A 25,345-nucleotide genomic window follows, 5' to 3' on the forward strand; every position below is an offset into this window, starting at 1 on the left:
GTAAATAAACTAATTTGTGGTTGTTAATTCAAGCTAAACTGCAAACATCTACGATCTGTAAACAGTTGCCCATTGTTATCAGAGATAAATGCAATATATTCAGAATAAAATGTTATTTTGGTAGGCAGCTTATTCTGAAGTGTTTGCTAACATGTAAAACCCTCTTCATTTTTCTGACATATATCTTTTCATTTTCTGTATTTTGTTGTATTTCTGTATTTTCCTGTCATTTTGTGTAATTTTGTTGACAGTCTGTGTGTCTTGAGCTATTCTTTAATGTGTTGTTGTTTTTTGTGTTTTTCTAGTCATTTGGTTTGTTTAAGTGGTTGTTGTGTTTGTTTTTGTTGTCATTTTATGATTTATGAGTCATTTTGTGTATTTTTGAGAGTTATTTTGTATGGGTTTTTTGTGTTCTTGGTGTAATCTAATTTTGTATATTTTTCTGTCACTTTCTGTACTTTTGTGGTCATTTTCTGTATTTTCCTGTCATTTTGTGTAATTTTGTTGACAGTTTGTGTGTCTTTGGAGCTATACTGTAATGCGTTGTCGTTTTCTGTGTTTTTCAGTAGTTTCTTTTGTTTAAGCGGTTGTTGTGTCTGTCTTTGTTGTAAATTTATGTTTTATGAGTCATTTTGGGATTTTTTTTGAGCTTTTGTGTATCTTGTGCATTTGTGTACTTTGGTGTTAGGGTTGTTAAGTTGGACCCATAAACAAACACAACACCCAAAGTGTGGGTCGACGTGAATTCATTTAACAAAAAGTGTCCTCTTGGCTTGGCTTGATCCTGGGAGTGGCTCCAGAGCAGGCTCGGGTACTAGAGGAATAAAAGTCCAGAATCCAAAATAAAACTTGACAAAAGGCATAGACTTCAGGATATCTCTAGAGCAGAAGTACCGCAGCATAGACGAAACAATCCAACGATGAGTGGAGGTGAGTCTGAGGCTTTTGTATTGCAGTGATGAGTAATTGGGACCAGGTGTGCCTGCTCGGAGTCCACGCCCCACCAGGACCAAGCCTAAAAGAAAAACAAAGAGCCACAAGAGGGAGACAAAAACAGGCACATATGGCCAAAAACATAACACTTTGGGGCAGATTCACAAAGATCTGAAATAAAGGGTGGTAATTCAGTTGCTTCCCTAAATCCTTTAGTGACGCAGTTTCCTCACTTGCTGGGAATTCATTAGGATTGCAGCAATGATTAGTGCATGTGCAGAACTGGTGCAGACCGCCCCTATTTAAATGAGCGTTTTGCTCGTTTAATGTGGAAACGTCGGTGCGCACAAGCACACTGACATTTGAGGAAGTTAAATTGGAGGCAGATGGACTTCTCTGTCTGCTGCACAAATAATTAATGTGGGTGCTCCATCTGGTCCTGTAACTTTGCTCTGATTAGTGTATGCAAAATAGGCAGATTTGGACAGAAACCGTCCTATTGATCTACCATTGATCTGATGTAATACAGCTACACAGTCTGTCAATCAGTCTGCATTATTTGAAGACGATCTACTGACCATCATCCAGCAGGTCTGAGCAGCGCTGTGTCATGCACACTCTCATATGTCACCATTGTGCCATAATTGATCATGCGTAAATTACACATCTGATCTGCTGATTCTGGCCTGACATCAACACGACACAAGACTTTGACGGTCAAAACATGGAGACACACACACACACAACTGGAGCCTTTTTTCCATCTCCGCTGTGTTTTCTGTCAACTGCGTGTGTATCTGCACCTGCTTCTCAGTTGTACTATTTTTCCGTACTAAAACAATCACCTCAAACAGTTCCAGATTTCATGAATCACATTGCGTCCCCTGCATTCATTTATTTGTATTTCCTCCTCCCATATTTTTGCTCTCCCTGGAAGATCCGCCTACTATGCATATTCATTAGAGGGAAATGTGCTAAATGGAATGAGGGCACATTCTGACGCGCTGGGTTTTGTACTCCTTATTAGCACCTGGAGTGACGTTTGCTCACGTTTTAATTTCACTAAACCTTTTGTGAATCCGCCCCTTTGTATTTTATGTTGAGATTCATATTCCTTCCAATTCTTGAATTACAATTTTTGGCGATTTGTTTTGGTGGCCACAAAAAACTAGACTGAGGGCCACACGTGGCCCCCGGGCCGCCAGTTGCCCATGTCTGCCCTAGTGTGTGGAGCTCAGCGGGTCCTGCAGCTTCTGTTCCATCCTTTGACTCATTAAAGCCTTAACAAGGAGATTTAAACTTCTTGTGTTGCATGTATCTGTCCTTTTTCTTTGATCCTCACTTATAATCTTTGTCTTTGTAACTTTATTCGCTTTCTCATGCACGTCTCCCATTTCTTCCTATTTCCCCAAACCCCCTCAGAGCCCACAGTGAGTGTCCTACAGGGACCCAATGGAATGGCCACCGGCTTCTCCCAGAGCCCCTACGACCTGCCCCGTAACACCCACATCTCCAGCCACTATGACATACTGCCCATGCGTCACAGCCCTACACACACACCCCCACCACCCCCAGAAAGCCCCAGCTCCCTTCTCTAAAGGAAAAGAACCCCTCCTTTGGGCCTTGATACCACGCTGGCATCTGGAAAACACTCAACACGGCCCTTCCTTTGCCCATGTGTGTGTTCTATAGATACTGAGATGTAGTAACAGCCGCCGCTCTCCAGGGTCCTGATCTCTACGACACTCGCAACGCTCCCACACTCCTCTCAATGGGAAGGGCAGGAAAGAGATTACCACACACCAGCGACTATTTACCCCGTTTATTTACGTGTATAACTGATCACACAACAACATCGGACCTCCTGAAGTGAAACACAAAGGTACCAATCAGAGCTGGAAGCGTCTACGTGGACTGGGTGTGCAGTATATTTACGAGGACGTCCTTTTTTTTAAGCCCTCGATATCTTTTCACTATTTATCAGCAGTGAAGTGTTATTATTATGATGTATTATACCATTATTACCAGAGTAATTTTCAGCTGCTTGGACCACAAGCAATGACTTGAAATGTAAAAATATTTGAGTTGATGAGGATTCACTGTGTACAGCAGATCACTTCTGTTAATATAAAGTAGTATGATCATCTGTTTGAAGTGAAGTAGTGGGGGGGGAAAGTAAAATAAATAAAATAAACATTGAGTCTAAAGTGAAAGTTAAGAGTATGAGAGCTCATCTACTTAAAGCTGCTGGGACAAGAATGTTTTATCAGATATAGACACAGTGTAGGATCATAGATCAAAGATCATATGCTCAAAAAAAAAATGTAAAAGGTTGAAATTGCAGCTCGAAGGTTTGTTAAATCTCCAGTGTAAACACTCTTATTGACATTGTTGAAATTGTGGGATGGGTCCCATAGACGTGTACCCTTTGGGGTAGGGAGAGAAGAAAATTAACAAATAAAAGCATAAAAAATATGGGGTTTTATACATAGATGAGATTCTTGGCGGGGGGGCGGGGGGGGGGGGGGGGGGGGGGGGGGGAGGGGGGCAGCAAAAATAAGAAAATGTTCAGCCCTCACTGTAACTCAAAGAAGGAGAGAGTAAAGTTGCTCAAAGTAAGCAGTGTTATTATTGATGATGTTCTACATGATATATCATACAATACTCGGTACATGTGCTTTAATATGAGAGATACATTTTAACATGAAGAGAAAGACTTGCTGTCAGTTGTGAATCACTAAGTTAAACAACAGGTAGGAGAAAATAAAAGGATCCATACGGATTAAAAGTCCAACAACGTAGATTATAGCATTAAAAGTATCTCACAGTGTTACTCCGCAGTCCGCATTCGCTGATTGTCTTTGTGCTCCCGTGGTCGTTGGATGGCGATTTTGTCGCAGGGTCTGCGGGCGAGTAGAAGATCACAACAATCCACCGCTTTATATCTATAGACTCTGGGCGCAGGGTTTGCTCGTCCTCGGTTCCAGTTGGCTTTTTTTGGCAGTGCATCACTACAAACGACAGACTAGTGAGTCTACGGAGCAGCCACGGTGTCCGCCATGTTGTAAACAAAGCACTCAGCTTCTACGAGAAGCAGGAGGGTCAAATGTCATCAGCTGCTGGTTCTTTAAAACTTTTTTACTTGGTTTTATTTCGTGAACCTTTGAATATTATTTTGCCATTTTTATTATTTCCTAGTCACTGTATTTTTTGGCACTTAAAATATTCGTATATTGTATAAGTTATGTTAAAAATTGGGAAAACTGTAATGAAAACTTTTGACCACTAAGGGGGCAATGCCCCCCCGCCAACTGCAAACTCCACGTATGGTTTTATAATGTTTATCTTTAGTTAAAAATTATAATCACAGTCGCACCAAAGAAAAATATACTGAGTAATAAAAATAACAGCTAAACATTCCCTGTCAGAGAGAAGCTGTTTTAACTTGTGTGTCTGTGTGTGGTGGACGCGGTTTGTACAAGGTTAGGGTGTATTTTCATTTATTTCAAAAATTCATTCAAAATGAATCATTTGGATTGGGAATTTCAGCGTTTAAAGATTTCCTCAACTTTGAACTTCAGCTATTCAGTCACTCTTTCTCCACATTTCAACTTTTAAAATATTCAGCTGTCTGTTGTCTTTCAACTGAAATCTTCAACTTTTCTTCGTCTTCAACTGTTTTTGACCCACAGACGTTCAACTGCAGTGACTTTTCAGCTTCGATCCCATTGTTGGATTTGAGCAGGTCAAAATTTTACCTAAAAAACTTAGCGAACAAAGTGCCATAACTTCCAGATTATTCAACCCAGACTCCTAATTTTCTTTTGCATTGGATATTTGTCAGCCTGCTCCTTAAAATGTTAATGCTAGCTAATGTTATTGCTAAGCAAATGCTAGACTAATGCTAAGCAAATGCTAGGCCAATGCTAATGCAGTGTTTAATGCTGCAGGCCAACACCTGCTTACTCACTTGCATTTTCTTCAGGAAATGCAAATACTTTGGTGATTAAGTGTTTTTACTTCATTCTCACCGTGATTTCATGTGTTTGCCCCCAAAAATACACAAAAGTGACTTTGCAACACATTTCTGGTGTTTTCACGCACTGGAAGTTGCGGCAAAACATCAAATTAAAATGTCTGACGGAGTGATGTGATGTCACAGGGGATACAAGGAACAAACTAGAACAAAACTGGTCCCATGTGAACCACTGTCCTCCTCGTCTGGCAAAGAAACACAAGAAATCACTGTAATAGTAAAGTAAAAACATGTCTATATATTCATCTGTGGGTTCCACATCCCACAGTTTTACAGTGGAGATTAAAAACTAACTTTCGAGCAGTAATTTTAAACTTTTACATCTTGTTTTCAAGCTAATGATCTTCAAATTATTGATCTGAGGCCAACGCTCTGGTTTTTTTCCAGCTTAAAGGTCACAGTCTGCAGGAGTTTCAAAGTTTCAGTCGAATAAGAGTGTAATAATGCATCAGGACATTTATTCAGGTCACCTGTGTTGATGCATTTTCTGACATGGCCTCAGCACCAGGGGTTTGGTATGGGGCCATTACTGTTTATAATAGTTTTGTTACAATAATGGCCCCATAGTTGTGCTCTTTCCTCACACTGATGAAAACATTTAGTTGAAGTGTCTTTTTTTCTTTTTGCAAATGTCTCGGTTTATATTTTTAAACACTTGAGTTCTGCAAAGGGTTTGCTTTGACCTTTTGTTTTGCATTTATTACTTTTATTTTTCACAATGTGTGTGTGTGTTTTTTTTTTTTTAAGTAAAATAATTGTGACTCAATGAAAAAAGACGAGCATGACGAGATAATGGAAACCCACTGATGTAGATAACACAATTTATCTTCTTGTGAGATTATCAGTGTCATTGTGTGAGCTGTATTAAAATGTTCTCTCTCACCTGTAAAAAAAGAATTTATCCTCTCCGACCAACGTATGACTCACAAATACACTGTGCTGTATTTATTAAGAACATTTGTATGTAGAAAGTCAATTTATAAAGTATTTTATGTTTGTATCAGGCTAATTAACTTTTTCCTTTTATTGAAACCCGATTCTTCACTGTGCGAGTGTCATCTCAATCTCTGCAGAAGCAATAACATTATTGACAATCGATCCTCAGACAGCGATCCATTCATGCTGGACAGTGTTGGTGACAGCGACTCATAATCTGACTGTTTCTTTCCTGAGGAAGGTTTATTCCTCCTGGTTGTTGTTTTGGTTTATACATTTCACATTAAACATAGATTTTGCCATCAGAACACTTGTTTTGTTCAGGTTGATAAATTGGGTAACAGATAATTATGTTACTGAGGCTTCAACATACGGTAGTTGATGAAATCCTTAATTATTATTCCCACAGAAAACCTCAAAAGGGGGAAACTTTAATCCCTTTTCACCTGATTTCTTTGTCCTATTTTTGCCCCTTTTCAAAAACTTTAGCTACCTTTTACCAATAAATATCCCTTTTTTCCAATTTTTTTGTCCATTTTTGACATTTATCAAATTTTTGTCCTTTCTTAAATATTTTGGCCAATTTTCATCCAAATAAGAGAAGTTTTACCCAATAAATACCACTTGTTTCATTTTTTCCCTAAATTTTGCCTCTTTTTGTTTTACTTTTTTGCCCTTTTATTGCCACATTTTACTCATTTTAAGCCTACATACCACCTGGTTCCTCTTTATTTGCCCATTTTTTGCTCTTGTGACTGTTTTTGGCCCATTTTAGTAAATTTTTACTCTTTTCATGCAATGTTTTTGACAATTTTTGCCCCTTTTCGAAAAGTTGTTTTGCCAATAAATATCCCTTTTTTATCTATTTTCGTCCATTTTTGCAAGTTCTTTTTGACACATTGTCCTTTTAACTATTTTGGCCACTTTTCATCCAAATAAGCTACCTTCTGCCAAATAAATACCAATTGTTTCCTTTTTAGCCTACATTTTGCCTCTTTTTGTTCCACATTTTTGCCCTTTTTCACTATTGTTTGCCCCATTTTTGCTCATTAAAGCTACCCTTTGCCATTAAATACCACATGGTTCCTCTTTATTTGCCCATTTTTTGACCACCTTTGACTGTTTTTGGCTCATTTTAGTCACTTTTCACTCTTTTCTTGCCACGTTTTTGCCACTTTTGGACCATTTTTGGCCTTCTGTTAACATGTCTGCATCAAGTCCCCACCGGAACGTTATAGCAGGTCATTGGGTTTAAAAACCACAGATGTTTCAAGTACTTTTATAACAGAAGGAAAGGTCAGAACAAAATAACTGACACATAGTGCATAATTTAGAACTGCACAGGCGTTGAATATAATATATATACCACCAGGTTACTGACACCTATCTTTAACTCTTTGCCAATAGAATCATCTTTTTAAAATACTTTTGACAAAACTGTGCACATCTCTCAACTTTATCATAAAAACTGAGCAACTCTCAGACAAAGTGAACAGTATAACCAGTGACATGCCGTGACCACTAGGGTTGGGTAGGCAAATCGAGACCACCAAAGACAATTTCATATGTTTCTGCTGTCAAGTGTTAATTCAATTCAAATCAATTTTATTTGTATAAAACAATTTCTAACAAAGTCATCTCAATGCACTTATCAAAATATAAAATTCAAAATAAGAAAGAAAAAACCCAACAAGATATATCTCATGACACGACAGCACATCCATTGTTTGTGTTGGAAACACAGAAACACAGAGAAAATGACAACAACAACAACTCCTCAGAACAGCCTCAGTGAGGAGCATCCACAAAGCCAATCCTTCCTTTTGTTCCATTCACTGTGAAAAGTATGAAACATGTTCTGACCTTACCTTAGCTGAAGCTCTGGTAACTCAGATGTTGGTCTCCATCTTTTAAAAGCTGTTGTTTTTCCTCAAAACAAAGTTTCTCTATTGTCTCTAGCGCTGTCATCATGACTGTAGTGCTATCCCGCCCATTAGCTAGAGAACGTAGCAGCAGCGCTCACATGATATCAATTCACTAATGTACTGTGAACTTATGTATAGCATTTAGCATAGCGCGGTTACGTGCAAAGGCAGCTCTCTACACTGCCTTTGCACGTAAATGGTTGTCATCTTGGGGACCTGACTGCGCATGCGCAAACACGTAAAAACACGCAATGGGAACGGAGGCAGAGCAGCAACGTGCCTTTGGGAGGGGGCGTGGCCTCCCTCTGCCTTACAGCCGAGTGAAAAAAAAAAAGACTTTGCAGCTGTTCCAGGAAATAGCGCTGTTTAGTACTTTGGGCTATGAAACTCACAAAATGCGGACACTTTCAAACTTATAGGTGCTGTAGGCTATTGGAAATGGAAAAATAAAAAAATTTATAAATATATGATAATTAAAAAAAAATATATATATATTATTAAAACAAATAATCAAAATATCAATTCACCCTTGGGTAGGCACTGCCTACCTTGCCTACCCTGACGGCACGTCACTGAGTATAACTGATCAGTTGAATTATCACATGATGCAGTGCTACGGCATCAAAATGATCACTACATTCAAAAGGCGTATTATATTCATCTATTCATATCTTTGTGAATGTTTGCTTAATATGTTATGGTTTCATTTATTCAGACAACTGTTTTTCAGGAAATTTACTTTGATCTCCTGACATATTTCTACTGCCAGTCTTCTTCAGGGGCGTCTGCTGACTGCTTTGATGTTTCCTTGACTTATGCGTAATAATTCCAGCAAGTTCTTTTTGAAATTAAAAAGCATCAAAGGTGATGAGCAGAACTCCTCTGATGAAGACTGGCAGGTGACAATGGAAATATGTCGGGAGACAAAAATGTCTTTCTTGTCTGAAAAAACGAAACCTCATCTTAACATCGTTTATTCATTTCTCTTAATTATTAACTGTTGACTTCATGCATGTGATTTTTTTATCTGCACAACAAAATAAATATTGCTTGAAGTGTGTTCAGTCACACTTTAGGCCTGAAAAATAAACAGTTGTTGAAACATAGACCATGTTTAACTACAGTGAGTCATCATATCACACGCTGAGTCAGCAACTATAATATTACTGGACGAAGCATCATAAGCATCATGCCTTTGCACAGGGTGAATTTACAGTGAGCCAGGAAACTGCTCTGGAGGAGTCTTGATTTATCCTCAGTGGTAGGAAGAAGAGCACACAAATGATGGTCACCCCCCCCCCCATCCCCCCCACCAAACCGCGGCCAACAAGCCCAGAGTGATGCCCCACTGGGACCAAATACAGCCAGTAAGTCACAAAGCTAATGGGCCCAATCCAAGTGGGAACATCAGACATCAGACAGAGGGATAAAGAGACCAGGTCACACTGGTAAAGCTGTTATTAAGTCAGTGATACTCAACATGTGGCTTTTTATGTCTTCATTTTAATTATTATTCCCCCAGAAAACCTTAAAACACCCCTTTATTTATTTATTTTTTGCCTTTTTCTTTGGCCATTTTGCCCCTTTTCAAAAAACACTTTTTTCAAACTTTAATAATAATAATAATCCATTTTATTTATGGCCGCCTTTCAAAAAACTCAAGAACACCTTACAAGTGGAGTTAAAAATATAACAATATAAAACATAAAAATTTGAGACTTAAAAGGTTTTTAGCAGTTTTACATAAAAAAATAGAAGTGAGTGAGTGTTTAAACAGGTGGTTTTGAGACGTGATTTCAAGATGGTCAGAGTCAATGTTTTTGATGTCAGGTGGGAGAGAGTTCCAGAGGTGGGGGGCAGATTGGCTTTAGCTACTGTACCTTCTGTCAATAAATAAAATGTTTTTTTTGGTCATTTTTGCAAGTTATTTATGACATTTATCCACTTTTTACCTTTTATTACATTTTTTGGCCACTTTTCATCCCAGTCAGCTAACTTTTGCCCAATAAATACCACTTGTTTCCTTTTTTTCCCTACATTTTTGCCTTTTTACACTATTGTTTGCCACTTTTTGCTCATTAAAGCTTGTTTTTTCAGATTTTAGCTCTCCTTTTGCCAATAAATATTCCCTTTTTCCTAATTAATGTCCATTTTTGCAAGTTCTTTTTGACACTTTATCCAATTTTTCTCGATTCTTTAATTTTTATTTATTTTTTTTTGCCACTTTTCATTCAAATAAGCTTTCATTTGCCCAGTAAATAACACTTGTTTTTCCTACATTTTGCCCTTTTTCACTATTGTTTGCCACATTTTGCTCATTTAAGCTGCTTTGTGCCATTATTACCACCTGTTTCCTCTTTTTTGTCATTTTCATGCCACTCTTGTCTGCTTTAGGCCCATTTTAGTCTCTTTTCTTGCCACTTTTGAACCATTTTTTTGGCCAAATGTTACTCATTTTTAGTCACTTTACTTATTGCTGTTAATTCTTTGTTAACTTTCTCTGAACAGCAGCTTCGTCAAATGGCTGGCTGTGATTGGCTTGATCACCATTCAATCAATCTAACTGGACCAATACTCAATCCCTCTGTAAAAAGTGAGAGGGATGAATTTCAGTTTTCATTAAAGTGCGGGTGTCGCATCCCCCGCGACGCACCTGCGCTACAGTCCAGACGTCCATGTTTTAACTTGAAAAAAATCAGATTCCATGGCTGGATTTCAAAAGAATTCCTCACAGATTTCTCTGACATCGCAGAAAGATGAAAACAACAAGAAGGCAGACTTCTTTGAAGTTAGATGTCAAACTGAGAGTAAAGAGTATATATAAAATGCATCTTGTTCCAGCCTCAGAGAGCTGGTCCAGGCACGTCTCCTTTGCTTTTATGGGCCAGTCTGGATTAAATGTTCATTTCAAGCCATGGAACAGATTGTCCTACATTCCCTCAAACTAGTTTCTTTACTTTTCCATATCTGTACTGTTTCACAAGAAGTCAGTTTTAAAATACTTACATTTACATTTCACAGTACGTTCATGACAATAAAAGCCTTTTCACAATCTCTTGCTCATGTTCAGTTCTTGCACATGAGATCAAAGGTCAAGAGGGATAAACTGGCCTTGGCTCATGAGTCTGACAGAGATTTAGATTATTTTTACCTTTGGAGCGTTGATTCCTTGAAATATTTTTTGCGGAGACGTGGTATTGGTCTTCAAGGCAGAAATGCTGAGTTAGCTGCTAAAGCTAATGCTGCTAAAGCTAATGCTGCACACGAGCTAAAAATTCTGACTTTTTAAACAGTGACCAATCAGCTGATCAGTGCGATTTCACTTATCGACATGTTTAGCGTCCATCTTGTGCACTTCCTTCAAATGTGTAAATTGAATTAAATGAATAGCTTAATAAAAATAATCATGGACCTGGTTAGTGAATGGTTTACCTTTTCAATGTGAGAACAAGCATGACCTGAACCAAGGGCAACCTTCACTGATAGAAATGTTGCTATGTTTGAATTGGTAAGTAAAAGGTAAGTCACATAAAGCTGCTTTTAAGCCTGCCTAAAAACAACAAAATGTGAACTTGACTTATTCACGTACAAATTTGGTTGTTAAAATAGATGTCAAAAAAGGGCAACTTCTATCACAGCGGAGGCCACAAAAATGTGCCATATTATCAACATTAATGTCAGCATTTAGAATTATCATCAATCTGTGACAAAAAATGGTGGAAAATGTGGTGTATTCTGTCCCTCATATTTTGGCACATTTATGTATTTTTAGGTTCCTGAGTTCATTTATTTAAAATGTGTGGTTCTCTGTTTGTCCTTGAGAGGCCACTGTTTGGTTAATGGCTTTGCCTTTCCTGGTTTCTTCGTTGGTATTGTTTTTTGTTTGTGGTGCTGCCGCCTGTTGGCCACTACCTGTAAGCAGCAGGCTTATGACGCCATTTTAAGAGCAGCACTGGAGGACTTCACATGCAAAAACGCTCCTCTCTGTGAACTTTTCCTGAGTTATCCGTGGCAAGACATAATCTGTAAGTTATCAATGATGTGAAATGTTGTGCAGTAGTTTATTATTGGTTGTAAAAGTTTATTTATGTAATTTCTGCATAAATCGTTTTTTCCTGTGGAGTGAGTCTAAGCTAAGTGAACCCGTGCTATTTGTGTTATGTAATAGTACTAATGTATAATAAGTTATACACTCTTTTATTTGATATTTTTACACATATGCAAATAGTAATGTGTATTTTATCTGTTTTGCAGTTTTACAAAATAATTAAGAGATGGTCTACGGACATAAAGACACCCTGAGTCCTGTCGTTTCTGGGGCCATTTCTTTTATGTTAAGCTCGCTGTCTAAGCTGAGTTAAGAAACACTTAGCTGATGGCAGAAGAGTAAAAAGATTATCTACACGTCAAGATACTCTGCTTTTAAGATGTCACAATCGAGAGACTCCCCTCCCTCCTCCCAGCATGAAACCAGGTCGGAGTGCCGGTCACGCACTTCACGCAGTTCACACCGTTCAATCACCAGTCAAACTGCAGCAAAAGCACGAGCAGACGCAGAAGCTGCCCGCACCAGAGCTCAGTACGCCAAACGCCAAATAGACATGGAGGTCGAGAAGGCACGCATTGAGGCAACACTAAACGCTCTGAAGGTTGAGGGTGAGGCTGAAGCAGCGCTCGCAGCGGCTCAAGTCCTGGAGGCGGCAGCTGATGAGGCTGCACACAGTGCTGTAGACCTTGCAGATATTAGCATTCCTGTGAAGACACCTCCTTCCATGAGACGTGCACAAGACTTTGTTAACACTCATTTCAATGACGACCAGGGACTTCTAGAAGAAGAAGAAAAGAATGAAACCAGGCCAGTGTCTCATCAAAACGACACTCACAAGCGCTACATGGACACGGGGCAGCCAAGGTATCCAGAAAAGCACACCAGAGCAGGTACTTCATCTCAACGCAGACCTTTACCTACCCCACAAACAGAACTATCAGAACTATCGGCCTATTTAGCACGCCGCGATTTGCTGACAGCGGGGATCACCGTTTTCGACAACAGGCCAGAGTCTTACCTATCCTGGAAATCCATGTTTCACAACGCTACTCAAGGGCTCAACTTCAAAGCCAGTGAAGAGCTCGACCTACTCACCAAGTGGCTCGGCGGGGAGTCACTTCAACACGCTCTGAGGATCAGGGCGGTCCACGTGAATAACCCAGAGGCTGGACTTCAGCGCCTCTGGCAACGTCTAGATAAGAGTTACGGCTCCCCTGAGGTAATCGAAACATCACTGTTCCAACGTTTAGAGTTTTTTCCAAAAATATCCCATAAAGACATTCACTTATTGCAGCAGCTTGCAGATCTTTTGCTCGAGTTAGAGTATGCACAAAAAGAAAGTTATTTGCCAGGCCTTAGCTTTCTTGACACTCCAAGAGGGATAAATCCGATAGTTGAGAAGCTCCCATACAGTTTACAAGAGTCATGGGTAAAACAAGGGACAAAATACAAAAGAGACCACGGTGCATTCTATCCCCCATTCTCATACTTTGTACAGTTTGTGAATGACCATGCTGAAATGAAAACAGATCCCAGTTTCATGTTACACAGCTCTAACACAGTAGCTCCATACGTTGACAAAACTCTATTTAGACAAATCAGACGAACAAACAGAGTTCCTGTGGCAGTGAATAAAACAGAGATAGGTCAAGCGAGTAGCAACATTAAAACAACTACTCTCAACCCAGAGAAGCAATGTCCCATTCACCATAAGCCACACGCACTTGCCAGATGCAGAGGGTTTAGAATGAAAACATTAGATGAAAGAAAGAGTTTGCTTAAAGAACACTTTATATGTTATAAATGTGTTTCATCCACGAGTCACAGAGCTAAAGACTGTAAAGCTGTCATACAGTGCTCAGAGTGCAATAGTGACTCACATGTGTCTGCCATGCACGCGGGTCCACCGCCGTGGACTTTTAGAGACTCTGACCCTCCTCCACAGAGCCACGGCGGGGAGGCTGACCCTCAAAACCCTGTCACTACAGCCAGCTGCACAGAAATATGTGGTCCAGGCCTACAAGGTAAATCGTGCTCCAAGATATGCCTTGTCAATGTGTACCCTCGCACTTCCCCTGAAAAGAAAAGGAGAATGTACGTTATGTTAGATGATCAAAGCAATTCATCTCTAGCTCGATCAGCCTTCTTTGACATGTTTAATGTGCAAGGTGGTATTCTCCCATACACTATGAGAACATGTGCTGGAATATCGGACACAAGGGGGCGCAGAGCTAATGACTTTGTTATTGAGAACGTTAATGGAAAAGTATCCATGTTGCTGCCCACACTAATGGAATGTGATCAGATTCCAGATAACAGAAACGAGATACCCACTCCTGAGGCAGCAGCTGCTCATCCTCATCTTCACCAGATTGCATCGCAGATTCCTCCACTGGACCCAAAAGCAGACATTCTTCTCCTCCTCGGGAGAGATATCATTCAAGCCCATAAGGTCCGCAGTCAGGTAAACGGCCCCAACAATGCACCTTATGCCCAACACCTTGACCTGGGGTGGGTAGTCGTGGGAGATATTTGCTTATCAGGGGCTCATAGACCTAGTGTGAACTCATTCACGACCAATATTCTGAGCAATGGTCGTTCCAGCTTCTTCACTCCCTGTATGAGTACAATCCACATCAAAGAGAAATACGCAGAAACGTGTCCCATTCTTCATACACCCCAAAATGAACTAGGCGCACAGCTTTTCCAACAAACAACAGATGATGATAAAGTAGCACTTTCTGAGGAGGATGCTTTATTCTTGGACATTATGCAAAAAGAACTAATCAAAGATGAGGCAAATAATTGGGTAGCTCCTCTCCCATTTCGCTCCCCCAGGCAGCGTCTGCCCAACAACAGGGAACAAGCTTTCACTCGTTTAATGTCACTCCGCAAAACACTGAAAAGAAAACCTGAAATGAGAGAGCATTATGTTGACTTTATGGAGAAAATCTTTAACAAAGGCCATGCTGAACCAGCCCCTCCTCTCTCGCCTGACCAAGAATGCTGGTATCTCCCTAGTTTTGGTGTTTACCACCCCCAAAAGCCAGGCAAGATTAGGGTGGTCTTTGACTCAAGCGCACAATGTGATAATATCTCTCTCAATGATGTGCTGCTAAAAGGGCCAGATCTCAACAACAGTCTTGTGGGAGTTCTGCTACGCTTCCGGTCTGATCCATATGCAGTCATGGCAGATGTAGAGCAAATGTTTTACAACTTTTTGGTCAGGGAGGACCATCGCGACTATCTGCGCTTTCTGTGGTTCAAAAATCATGATCTGGATGGAGAAGTAATGGAGTTCAGGATGCGAGTACACGTTTTTGGAAACTGCCCATCCCCATCAATCGCTATCTATGGGCTTAAGAAAACAGCCATGGAAGGGGAAGCTGAATTTGGCAGTAAAGCAAGGGAGTTCATTGAACGTCACTATTATGTTGACGATGGACTGAAATCGTTCCCTTCAGCAGATGAGGCAGTGGATGTACTTTGTAGAGCTCAGAAAATGCTAGCACAGTGTAACATACGCCTGCACAAAATCTCATCAAACTGTCCTGAAATCACCAGTGCCTTCCCAGCTGAGGACCTTGCAGCAGCCACACAGGGCCTTGAGCTTGGTCAGACATCCCCTCCCATGCAGCGCAGCCTAGGCTTGGGTTGGGACCTCGCCACAGACCTGTTCAAGTTTCAGGTAACAGTAAATGATAAACCATTCACCAAAAGGGGAGTACTTTCAGTCATTAATAGTGTGTACGACCCCCTCGGTTTTGCTGTCCCAGTCATTGTAGAAGGTCGAACCATACTAAGAGACATTTCCACTAACATTAACGAATGGGACACTGAACTGCCTAAAGACAAGTTAGAGCAGTGGCGGCAGTGGAAGGACTCTCTGAAACACCTACAACAGCTTGAAATTCCCAGAATGTACACCTCAATACCAATGTCTGCAGCTGAAAGAAAAGAGATCATTGTCTTCTGCGATGCCTCCATTAAAGCTGTGGGTGCCGTCGCCTATCTCAAACTCTCAAACACAGAAGGACACAGTGAAGTGGGCTTTCTTCTCGGCAAAGCACGACTCGCTCCTAAACCGGACATCACCATACCAAGGCTTGAACTCTGTGCAGCGGTGCTGGCTGTCGAGGTCGCAGAACTGGTTCTGGAGGAACTAGATATCATAGTTGATCAGGTGAGCTTTTTCACAGACTCAAAAGTAGTGCTTGGTTACATCTCAAACAAAAAGAGACGCTTTTACGTGTATGTCCACAATAGAGTAGAGCGCATCAGACGTTTCACCCAACCTCACCAGTGGAAATACGTGCCCACTCATCTAAATCCAGCTGATCACGCCACACGCGCACTACCCGCTGAGCAGCTCTTTAACTCCGCATGGCTCAGCGGACCTGCTTTCCTCATTGATTCAAAGCAGAGTCAAATAGAGGCACAGGCATTTGAACTTATACACCCAGAGACTGATAGTGAACTGCGTCCTGAGGTTACTACCTGTGCCACTATTCTGTCAAAAGGCAAGCTAGGTAGCGCAAGATTTGAAAGGTTTTCAAGTTGGAATGTGTTACTTGGAGCCATTGCTAAACTCAAACACACAGCCCAGTCATTCAAGAACAGTACTGAAAGCACATGTTACGGCTGGCACAAATGCAGTGAGCATTTAAGTGAAAACCAACTCAACCAAGCAAAAATCACAGTCATTTGCAGTGTCCAAAGAGAGCTTTACAGAGAAGAAATAAAACAAATAGAACAGGGAGCTCCTCTAAAAAACTCAAGCCCACTCAGCAAACTGAACCCATTCATTGACACTAATGGCATTCTGAGAGTCGGTGGGCGCCTAAAAAGAGCGCAGTTACTGTCAGATGAAACAAACCCCATTCTCATCCCGAGTAAACACCACCTGGCCCAGCTCATAATAAGACATTTTCATGAAAAGGTGCACCATCAAGGCAGGCATTTCACAGAAGGGGCTATCAGAGCTGGAGGTTTTTGGATTGTTGGAGGCAAAAGAACAATAAGCAGTGTAATATTCAAATGTGTCACATGCCGAAGACTCAGAGGCAAACAACAAGAGCAGATCATGGCTGACCTACCAGAGGACAGGTTGTCCACAGACCCTCCTTTCACTCATGTAGGCCTTGATGTATTTGGTCCGTGGCCCGTCTCAGTCAGAAAAACACGAGGAGGTCAAGCAGATGCAAAAAGGTGGGCCGTCATATTCACTTGTATGAGTACACGTGCCATACACATTGAAGTTATTGAATCAATGGACACATCATCATTCATAAATGCACTGCGTCGTTTTTTTGCTATCAGGGGTGCTGCTAAACTCCTCAGATCAGATTGTGGAACAAACTTTGTAAGCGCCTGCAAAGAACTACAGATTAACAAACAGGGCAGCCACGACAACAAAATCGACAACTTTCTCAAAGACACTGGCTGTAAGTGGCACTTTAATCCGCCGCATGCATCTCATATGGCAGGCTCTTGGGAACGAATGATAGGGGTCACACGCAAAATCCTGGATGCTATGCTCCTGAAAGACAAAAATGGAAAACTCACACATGAAACACTGGTGACGTTAATGGCTGAAGTGACTGCTATAGTAAATGCACGACCACTCACAACAGTTTCCACAGATCCGGAGAACCCAGCCATTCTTACCCCTGCAATGTTACTTACGCAGAAAGTCAGCACTCCACCAGTACCACCAGGTCAGTTTGAAAGCCGTGACTTGTTTAGGGCACAGTGGAGGCGTGTACAGCACCTAGCCAACACCTTCTGGAGCCGTTGGCAAAAGGAATACATCACAGGACTTCAGCACCGCCGCAAGTGGAAAGCAGTTACACCCAATTTACAAACAGGGGATGTAGTTCTGCTGAAGGAATCCCTCGAACACAGGAATAACTGGCCACTTGGACTGATATCGAAAACATTCCCCAGTGCTGATGGTCGTGTTCGAAAAGTAGAGGTTAAGATTTTCCGTAAGGGTGAACACAGATGTTATCTCCGACCCATAAGTGAGGTTGTTCTGTTGGTGCCTAAGGATAATGCTTAGAGTAAATAAGTATTTCATTGCCATTAGTTTATGGGTGACATCTAGATGTCAGACGGGGAGTATTCTGTCCCTCATATTTTGGCACATTTATGTATTTTTAGGTTCCTGAGTTCATTTATTTAAAATGTGTGGTTCTCTGTTTGTCCTTGAGAGGCCACTGTTTGGTTAATGGCTTTGCCTTTCCTGGTTTCTTCGTTGGTATTGTTTTTTGTTTGTGGTGCTGCCGCCTGTTGGCCACTACCTGTAAGCAGCAGGCTTATGACGCCATTTTAAGAGCAGCACTGGAGGACTTCACATGCAAAAACGCTCCTCTCTGTGAACTTTTCCTGAGTTATCCGTGGCAAGACATAATCTGTAAGTTATCAATGATGTGAAATGTTGTGCAGTAGTTTATTATTGGTTGTAAAAGTTTATTTATGTAATTTCTGCATAAATCGTTTTTTCCTGTGGAGTGAGTCTAAGCTAAGTGAACCCGTGCTATTTGTGTTATGTAATAGTACTAATGTATAATAAGTTATACACTCTTTTATTTGATATTTTTACACATATGCAAATAGTAATGTGTATTTTATCTGTTTTGCAGTTTTACAAAATAATTAAGAGATGGTCTACGGACATAAAGACACCCTGAGTCCTGTCGTTTCTGGGGCCATTTCTTTTATGTTAAGCTCGCTGTCTAAGCTGAGTTAAGAAACACTTAGCTGATGGCAGAAGATGGTGAAATGGGTTTAAAGTTAACATTAGAGTGGCCAAAAATTGTCAAAAAAAGTGGTAAAAAAGAGTTCAAAGTGTCGATATTGGAACAATTTAACCTGGCAAATAATGAGCATGACAAATTGTGGATGTGGTTCAATTGGCCAAAATATGGTGAAAAGAGGTTAAAAGTGACAATAATCAGAATCAGAATCAACTTTATTGACCAAGAATGTATGTTATACACACGAGGAATTTGGACTTGGTGAACTGTGCTCTCTCTAATAGTGTAAACATTAAATAAAAACAATCAACTAGAAATAATAATAATAAATATAAACAGTAGTTAGACTAGAATGTGCAAAACTAAATAAAATAATAATAATAATAATAATAATAATAATAATAATAAAAAGATAAATAATAATAAAATATAATAATAATAAGATAATAGTGCAGTAGTGCATTGATGAGTAGTGCAGGTGAACATTTAAATTAAATATTATGTACATGAACATTCTCAGTGACAGATTGTTCCAGGGTTGTTATGTTTAGTTCCATGGTCATTTCACAGAAACAGGTCAGACACTCTTTGACTGTTTAGCGTTGATCAGAGTTACAGCCTGGGGGAAGAAACTGTTTTTATGGCGGGTTGTTTTTGCGTACTGTGATCTGAACAGGTTGTGTGCAGGGTGTGAGGGGTCTGCCGTGATGCTACGTGCCCGTTTCCTGACCCTGGACAGGTATAAGTCTTGGATGGAAGGCAGATCGACACCGATGATCTTTTCTGCAGTCCTGATTATCCTTTGTAGTCTGTGTCTGTCTAGTTTGGTTGTAGATCCAAACCAGACAGTGATGGAGGTGCACAGAACAGACTGAATGATGGAGGCGTAGAACATGATCAGCAGCTCTTGGGGCAGGTTGAACTTCCTCAGCTGACACAGGAAGTACATCCTCTGCTGTGCCTTTTTCCTGGTTGTGTCTATGGGTCAACATCTGCAACATTAGGTGGAAAAGTGGTGAAAATGTCTTTAAAGTGAGAAAAATGTGCAGAAAAGGAAGAAAGTAGTAGTAATGGGAGTAATGTAGCAAAAATGCATTAAAAGGAGCAAAAATATGGCAAGAAAAAGTGATGAAAATAGGTTGAAATATGACAACTTTGGTGAAGTGTGTCTCGTGACCCCAAATGGAGTCCTGACCTCGAGATTGAGAACCATTGGCAAATGATTTGGGATGAACACAAATTTCCTGGCTGCAACAAACTTGTAGGAATCACATCTATTTTTTTTTAAAAAAAGTTTATTTTAAAATAAATAAATCTGAATCTTTAGTTTTACATTTTACATGTTACTAAGTGCTCTGACAGACAGACTAGCTGAATCAGTTTGACAATCACCATAATGTGTACAAAATAAAAACAAAAACTGCTCAATGATCTTCATGTTTTACATTTAACATCGTATCATTACGTAAAATCTCTTTATTTATATATTTGATGAAGAACACCACCTAAATATTACACTTTTAGGCAAAGCTGTTCTATTCCCCACAGGGAGCTGCTGCTGCTGATGATGATGATGATGGTGTGTTTTGTTCTGTTTCTTCCAGGCCATGAGGACTTTGAGAGTACATGAGTCCGCCAAAGGAGTCCAGCACACCATGAACAACCACAAAGAAGGAGATCACCATGTCAATCGCCCAGATCTTGAGCAGGGTCATTGGTATGGATTCAATGGAAAAAGGCATTTCTGTGCAGGGTTTGAAAATAACAGTGGTTATTAGCACGACCCAACCACCTGATATAAAGTACAGAAACCTTTTATAAACATTTGGTATTAACTTCTGGTGGAAGTGTAGGGCAATGTAAATATATGCAAACGCGTTGAAATATTTAATCCCGAAAATATCTGAAATTATCATTAGGCTACCTATAAATAAATAGAAATTTAAACTATTTCTATGAAATGAGTAAGAAAAAAATATATAATAATTAAATTTGTTTTATTATAATAAAGTAAGAAAACAACTGTCACTCCATTATCTTCCTCAAAGTGCATTATAAATATGTTTATGGAAGTTAAGAAAAATTAGTGGATATTTCACATTATTATACATGGGCAAAAAAAAAAGACATATTTTAGCTTTTTTTTTTCTCTCTCTCTCATTAACACAGGAGTGAGTCGGGAAATTTGAGACCTCTAGTTTAAAATAATATTAATAATAACAGTAATGACTAATTTCTTTGTACTAAGCTATCCTACAGAAAATATTAGTGACATTAACTTAAAAAAAATATATGTTTTGGTTTTTAAAATGATATTTTATTGAAAACCAATTACATGTGGGTTTTGTAACTTTTGTGCGTTTAAAAATAAAATAATTTAAAAAATCTTGTTAACTTGACTTTCTGTGCATTTATTGTTTAGTTATAGTCATTTGTTGATGTGAAATTGGCCTCTTGGCAACTTTTATTTTTGTAATTTTAATGTAATCTATCGTGCATCAAAGGTGCGTTTAAAAGCTGTTGGAAAAAATCATTTTCTTTGCGTAAAGTTTTTAAAGTTACAGAAATCCAGACGAGAAGTGCTATGTTCACTGACACGTCTAAAACACGAACCGTTTAGACGAATTTTGCTCTCAATAAAGTAAATTACCGTAATAATAAAACGTGAAAACATGTCCAGGCCAGATGTAGGAGCGTACAATAAATATGCATGAAGCCATCAGCTGTAAACAGTACGAACAGGAAAATGAAACACTCCGTGGATTTATTACCATTAGTTCGATTCAATCCTCTTTTGCCCGCTTTGTTCTTCTTCGTGGGCTTGTATCGGACTCTGTGAAAGCAGCTCGTCGAGTAATGTCCAGTGGATGATTATCATGAAGACCTTGTTCTTAAGAATCGGGAATCATTTTTATCCCAGCAGAGCGTGAATCCCCACAGCTGGAAGCGTCACCGTGACGTCATGACGTAAGTGACAGCGGGCGGGCATGGCAACTTTAACTGTCAATCTAAATGCCTTCTAAACTTGTCTTATTTTACAGAAATACGTTTGTTTGGAGTGACAGGGTTTACAATAAAAGTGTTGCCTGTGTGATAATGAACAGTGAGTACAAAAACGTAAGATTTCTTGATGTAAAAAGATCTAGGTTTTAGACATAGTGTCACGTTCACCAAAAACCAGTTCTCCTTGCCTTTCACAATAAAAGCTTTCACCAGAAGTAGTCTAAGCCTATCCCATCCTATTTATTACTTAGCCCAGTGGTTATTAAACTTCTTCAGTTAATTGCATTCTCCTTTAAAATATGAATAATTAATATAATTACTTTATGTTACCAACGCATTGAAGAGGCATGATTCTCCAAGAATGACAGCTGTGGTGTCACTTTACTGTACTTATTTACCAGACATATTTTCCTAACAGCTGAATTTGTGCCTTAATTTGCAATGGATGCTGTTTGGAAAGAACAATTATGGACAATGATGTGTAAATGTTGATCTGTAGTGCCTTAAATTCAAGGTTCCCAAAGTGGGGTACAAGTACAAGTGACATTAGAAACTAGATATACTGTAAATAGAGCAGCAGTGGGAGCCTCCTTGCATTGCCACAAATTACACAATGGCCATAAGACTTTCTCACAGAAATACAATTTAAAAAAAAAAAGAAAAACGCAAATATAGCGAATGCTACATTTCTATGCGCTCGCCCCTAGGTTTTCAAAGTGGGGTACGGATACCGCTAGGGGAACGCAAATTGTCATGGGGAAGCTAATGCTAGCTAATAATACTATTATGCTATGTAAAGCCTGCAAAGTGAGCTAGGTTCAGGCTTTACTTATCCAGCGTTGTAGTACAGGCCCCTAACCGTTGGCCAGTGGAAGACATAAATTACCTTTCTCAAAAAACAGTTGCATAAAGTGTAATATTACAGGTTACGACAAAAAAAAAAAAAATTCAATGTAGATTTACAAAATCTGTTTTTGTGCAATTTGTGAGAAAACTAATAGTGTGAATTATTTAATAAAAAGCAAACTTTTTTTTATATAACACAGATGAGGCTTTAATATTTAAAGGTAAAACTATTTACACAAAATGTTTAGTTACTTACAGTAAACAATTACACAATCTAAATTAACTGTAAATACAAACTGCCCAAACATCTGTCAAAATATGTTAACTTACTGAAAACACTAACTTACAAAACTCTAACTATACTTCAAACATCAACTATAACTAAACCTATGCAGCTTAAAAACAACACAAAACAATGAACAACTATTTATTTATTGACAAAACATGGCAATTTATATCATTCAGTTTTGTTTCTATTGAAGTCCCAAGAAGCGCAAGTGCTAATGTACAGGGACTATTAAAAAAAAAAATATATATATATATACAAACATCACATTTCAAAGTTTTTTTTTTAATGTGTGGACTCTCTTGTGGACCTTAAACTTCAGACTTGGTTTCTTTTCTTAGTGCACTCTCACATGTGACTACAGCTGAGCCTTTTGACTAAAACATTTCCTACAAACATCACATTTAAATAGTTTCTCTCCAGTGCGGATTATTGTTTCTCCTAAGAACTGACTTTTGACTCAAACATTTCCAACAAACATCACATTTAAAGTGTTTCTCTCCAGTTTTGGAAGCTTTATGCCCCATTTCAGGATTATCACTTGAGTCAGACATATTTCTCTTTTTCCTGGAGGATTCAAAGTCAGCTCCAGCTTCAGACTCTGACAGAGGTTTCTGCCAATAGTCTTCATCGTCATCTTCATAATCTACACTATCTTCAGTCTGAGACCAGTCATTTTCCGTTCTATCAGGACCGTGTCGTACTAAACTGCTTGGATCTGGCAGTTAATTCCCACACATGGTCTTGTCAGACTCATTGATTCATTGAAACTGCAGGTTGAAGGTTCTTCCTTCATGTTGATTTCTGTTAGTTGTCTCCAGTGTAGCTGGGAGGCCTGAACCTCCTCCTCTTTATCTTCACATTTGACAGGACAAGTTGCACCGATTGTCTCCAGCTGCACACAAAGCTGGTTTTCCTCCTGACCTTCACTGAACATCTCTGGCTCCTCCTTTACGTGGCGATGCTCGAGGAGCAGCTGCTCCACGTTCGTCCTCTCTTTGAAAACACACTCAGTGACTGCTGGAGCTGTAAGCTGTGCTGCTGAACTTTGAGCATGAAGGCAGCAGCACAAGTTGTTCTGTTTATCTGTGTTTGGAACAAATTGGGAAGCTAATTGTTTATTGGTGGAGTCTTTCCTGTAACAGTCTCTTTTTTAGGTGAGCGTCTGAGATGCTTAACACAAGCATGTCATTATCAATTATTCCAAACTCACAGTCTTTGCTTTTCTGTCGCAGCTCGGTTATGAATGTGTTTACTGATGTCATCTGATGGGACCAATATCAAAGTCGTTCAAAGACGACATTTTTCTGTGGACTCCAGTAATCTTTAAAGGCTTGAAGAACATCTTCTATTGTCAGCTCATCTCTAATCGTCAATGTGTACAACACTTTCCTTGCATCCTCGCCAATGGTGTGGAGTAAAATGTCAATCTTTACTTTTTCATCTTTCTCCCCTGAGGCTGTTATATACCTCCGAAAGCTTTGTTCCCAGCTGCACCAGTTGTCAGCAGAGTTACTGGTGAAAGACAGTGGTGACGGTGCTATGAACTGATCCATTTATAAATAATATATAAATGATGGTAATGGATCTGTGATTATAAGGCAGTTCCCCCAATAATCAGCCTCACAATGCAGGACCCTGTAGACCTAAAAAAAAAAGTGAGAAAATGTTAAATCATTGTCCTTAAGCATATATTGTTTAAACCAAAAACAATTATATAAGTCAGGAGAATGAATCTGTGAAATTGAGAACTAATTAGAAGAAGGAAAACCAAAGGAACAAGGGCTACACAAAACACACAGTTGAAGGCATAATAAACGGATTAGTCAGCAAAACCAAGAACTTGTCTGGCCTTCACCGTTGATCTTTTCCATTACAACAAAGAGGCTGAGAAAGCGATAAATTCATTCATGTTGTTATGTTTGCCATGTATGTGTGTCAAGCACAAAGAGTGTTTGTCCACGTGCGTGTGTGATTATGGACAAGGAGATTATTTTTTTTGTGTGACACCTCCTGAGTTGTCCACATGCATGAAGAGCATATCCTCATCTCCGTCAAGAATGGAGTAAAACTGCAAAAACACAAAGAAAAAAGTTTCGGATGAGTAATTAGATTTTTTCATTAGCCTTATCATTGTGTGTGTGTGTGTGTGTGTGCGTGCCGTCATCAAGCTGAGTGTGTGTGTGTGGGTGTTTCGACAGCTGGTTTTTGTTCAGTTGGTGCTGAAAAGGGAAATGCTCCCTTGAAATGATTTGGAAAAAATATTATTTTTGATTTCCCAATAGCTCAAAGCATGTGAGGTTCCTTGACTGGCAGCGTTTGAGCAGCTCATGACCAAAGACAGATGAGTCGTTATGTGTTACGTGCTTCATTTTATCCCAAAATGTGGTTGGATCCATTTTTGAAAGTGAAAGAAATAATCAGATTTGCATCTTTTGCAGCCAGTATTCTTCCCATTGCACAAACTATAGGTAAATCGAGGCTAATCAAACCTACACTATCAATCCCAGATTCACTACTTGTCCGTTTTAGAACGAAAGAACCTTCTTGGATGAAAGGTGAAACATGTTCAAG

At 39.5% G+C, this 25,345-nt stretch overlaps 3 protein-coding genes across 10 annotated transcripts in view; 2 read left to right on the top strand and 1 right to left on the bottom strand.

Annotated features, from left to right (window-relative positions):
- megf11 (multiple EGF-like-domains 11) overlaps positions 1-3,437 on the top strand; it is a 173,109-nt gene extending 169,672 nt beyond the window's left edge. For all 6 annotated transcript variants that reach the window (XM_028449412.1, XM_028449413.1, XM_028449414.1 and 3 more), the window contains one exon: positions 2,356-3,437. In XM_028449412.1, the coding sequence (XP_028305213.1) occupies positions 2,356-2,531 (176 nt within the window). In that variant the 3' untranslated portion in view covers positions 2,532-3,437. The remainder of the gene's footprint in view (positions 1-2,355) is intronic.
- An 8,161-nt stretch (positions 3,438-11,598) lies between these two features.
- On the top strand, positions 11,599-18,684 carry LOC114464360 (uncharacterized). Of its 3 annotated transcripts, none has more exons than XR_003674186.1 (3): positions 11,599-11,855; positions 12,085-18,293; positions 18,523-18,556. XR_003674186.1 is itself a non-coding variant. In XM_028448458.1 (3 exons), the coding sequence occupies exons 2-3, from the start codon at positions 12,258-12,260 to the stop codon at positions 18,568-18,570; spliced, it is 3,852 nt and encodes a 1,283-aa protein (XP_028304259.1). In that variant the 5' UTR covers positions 11,599-11,855; positions 12,085-12,257; the 3' UTR covers positions 18,571-18,684. The 3 variants fall into 3 exon arrangements, 2 of the variants coding, with proteins under 2 accessions (XP_028304259.1, XP_028304258.1); XM_028448458.1 differs by having other exon boundaries at positions 12,085-16,061; positions 18,523-18,684; XM_028448457.1 differs by lacking the exon at positions 18,523-18,556 and having other exon boundaries at positions 12,085-18,322.
- A 4,539-nt stretch (positions 18,685-23,223) lies between these two features.
- Positions 23,224-25,345, bottom strand: part of piwil2 (piwi-like RNA-mediated gene silencing 2) — a 28,536-nt gene continuing 26,414 nt past the window's right edge. The window contains exons 24-25 of the mRNA XM_028448463.1: positions 24,782-24,842; positions 23,224-24,417 (exon numbers count right to left, since the gene is read on the bottom strand). Of these exons, the coding sequence (XP_028304264.1) occupies positions 24,826-24,842 (17 nt within the window). The 3' untranslated portion in view covers positions 23,224-24,417; positions 24,782-24,825. The remainder of the gene's footprint in view (positions 24,418-24,781; positions 24,843-25,345) is intronic.

This window comes from Gouania willdenowi, chromosome 6, assembly GCF_900634775.1.
Source record: "Gouania willdenowi chromosome 6, fGouWil2.1, whole genome shotgun sequence".
Taxonomy (NCBI): domain Eukaryota; kingdom Metazoa; phylum Chordata; class Actinopteri; order Blenniiformes; family Gobiesocidae; genus Gouania; species Gouania willdenowi.

Coding starts and splice junctions, on each gene's coding strand:
- LOC114464360 (XM_028448457.1), top strand. CDS start 12,258: ATGTCACAATCGAGAGACTCCCCTCCCTCCTCCCAGCATGAAACCAGG.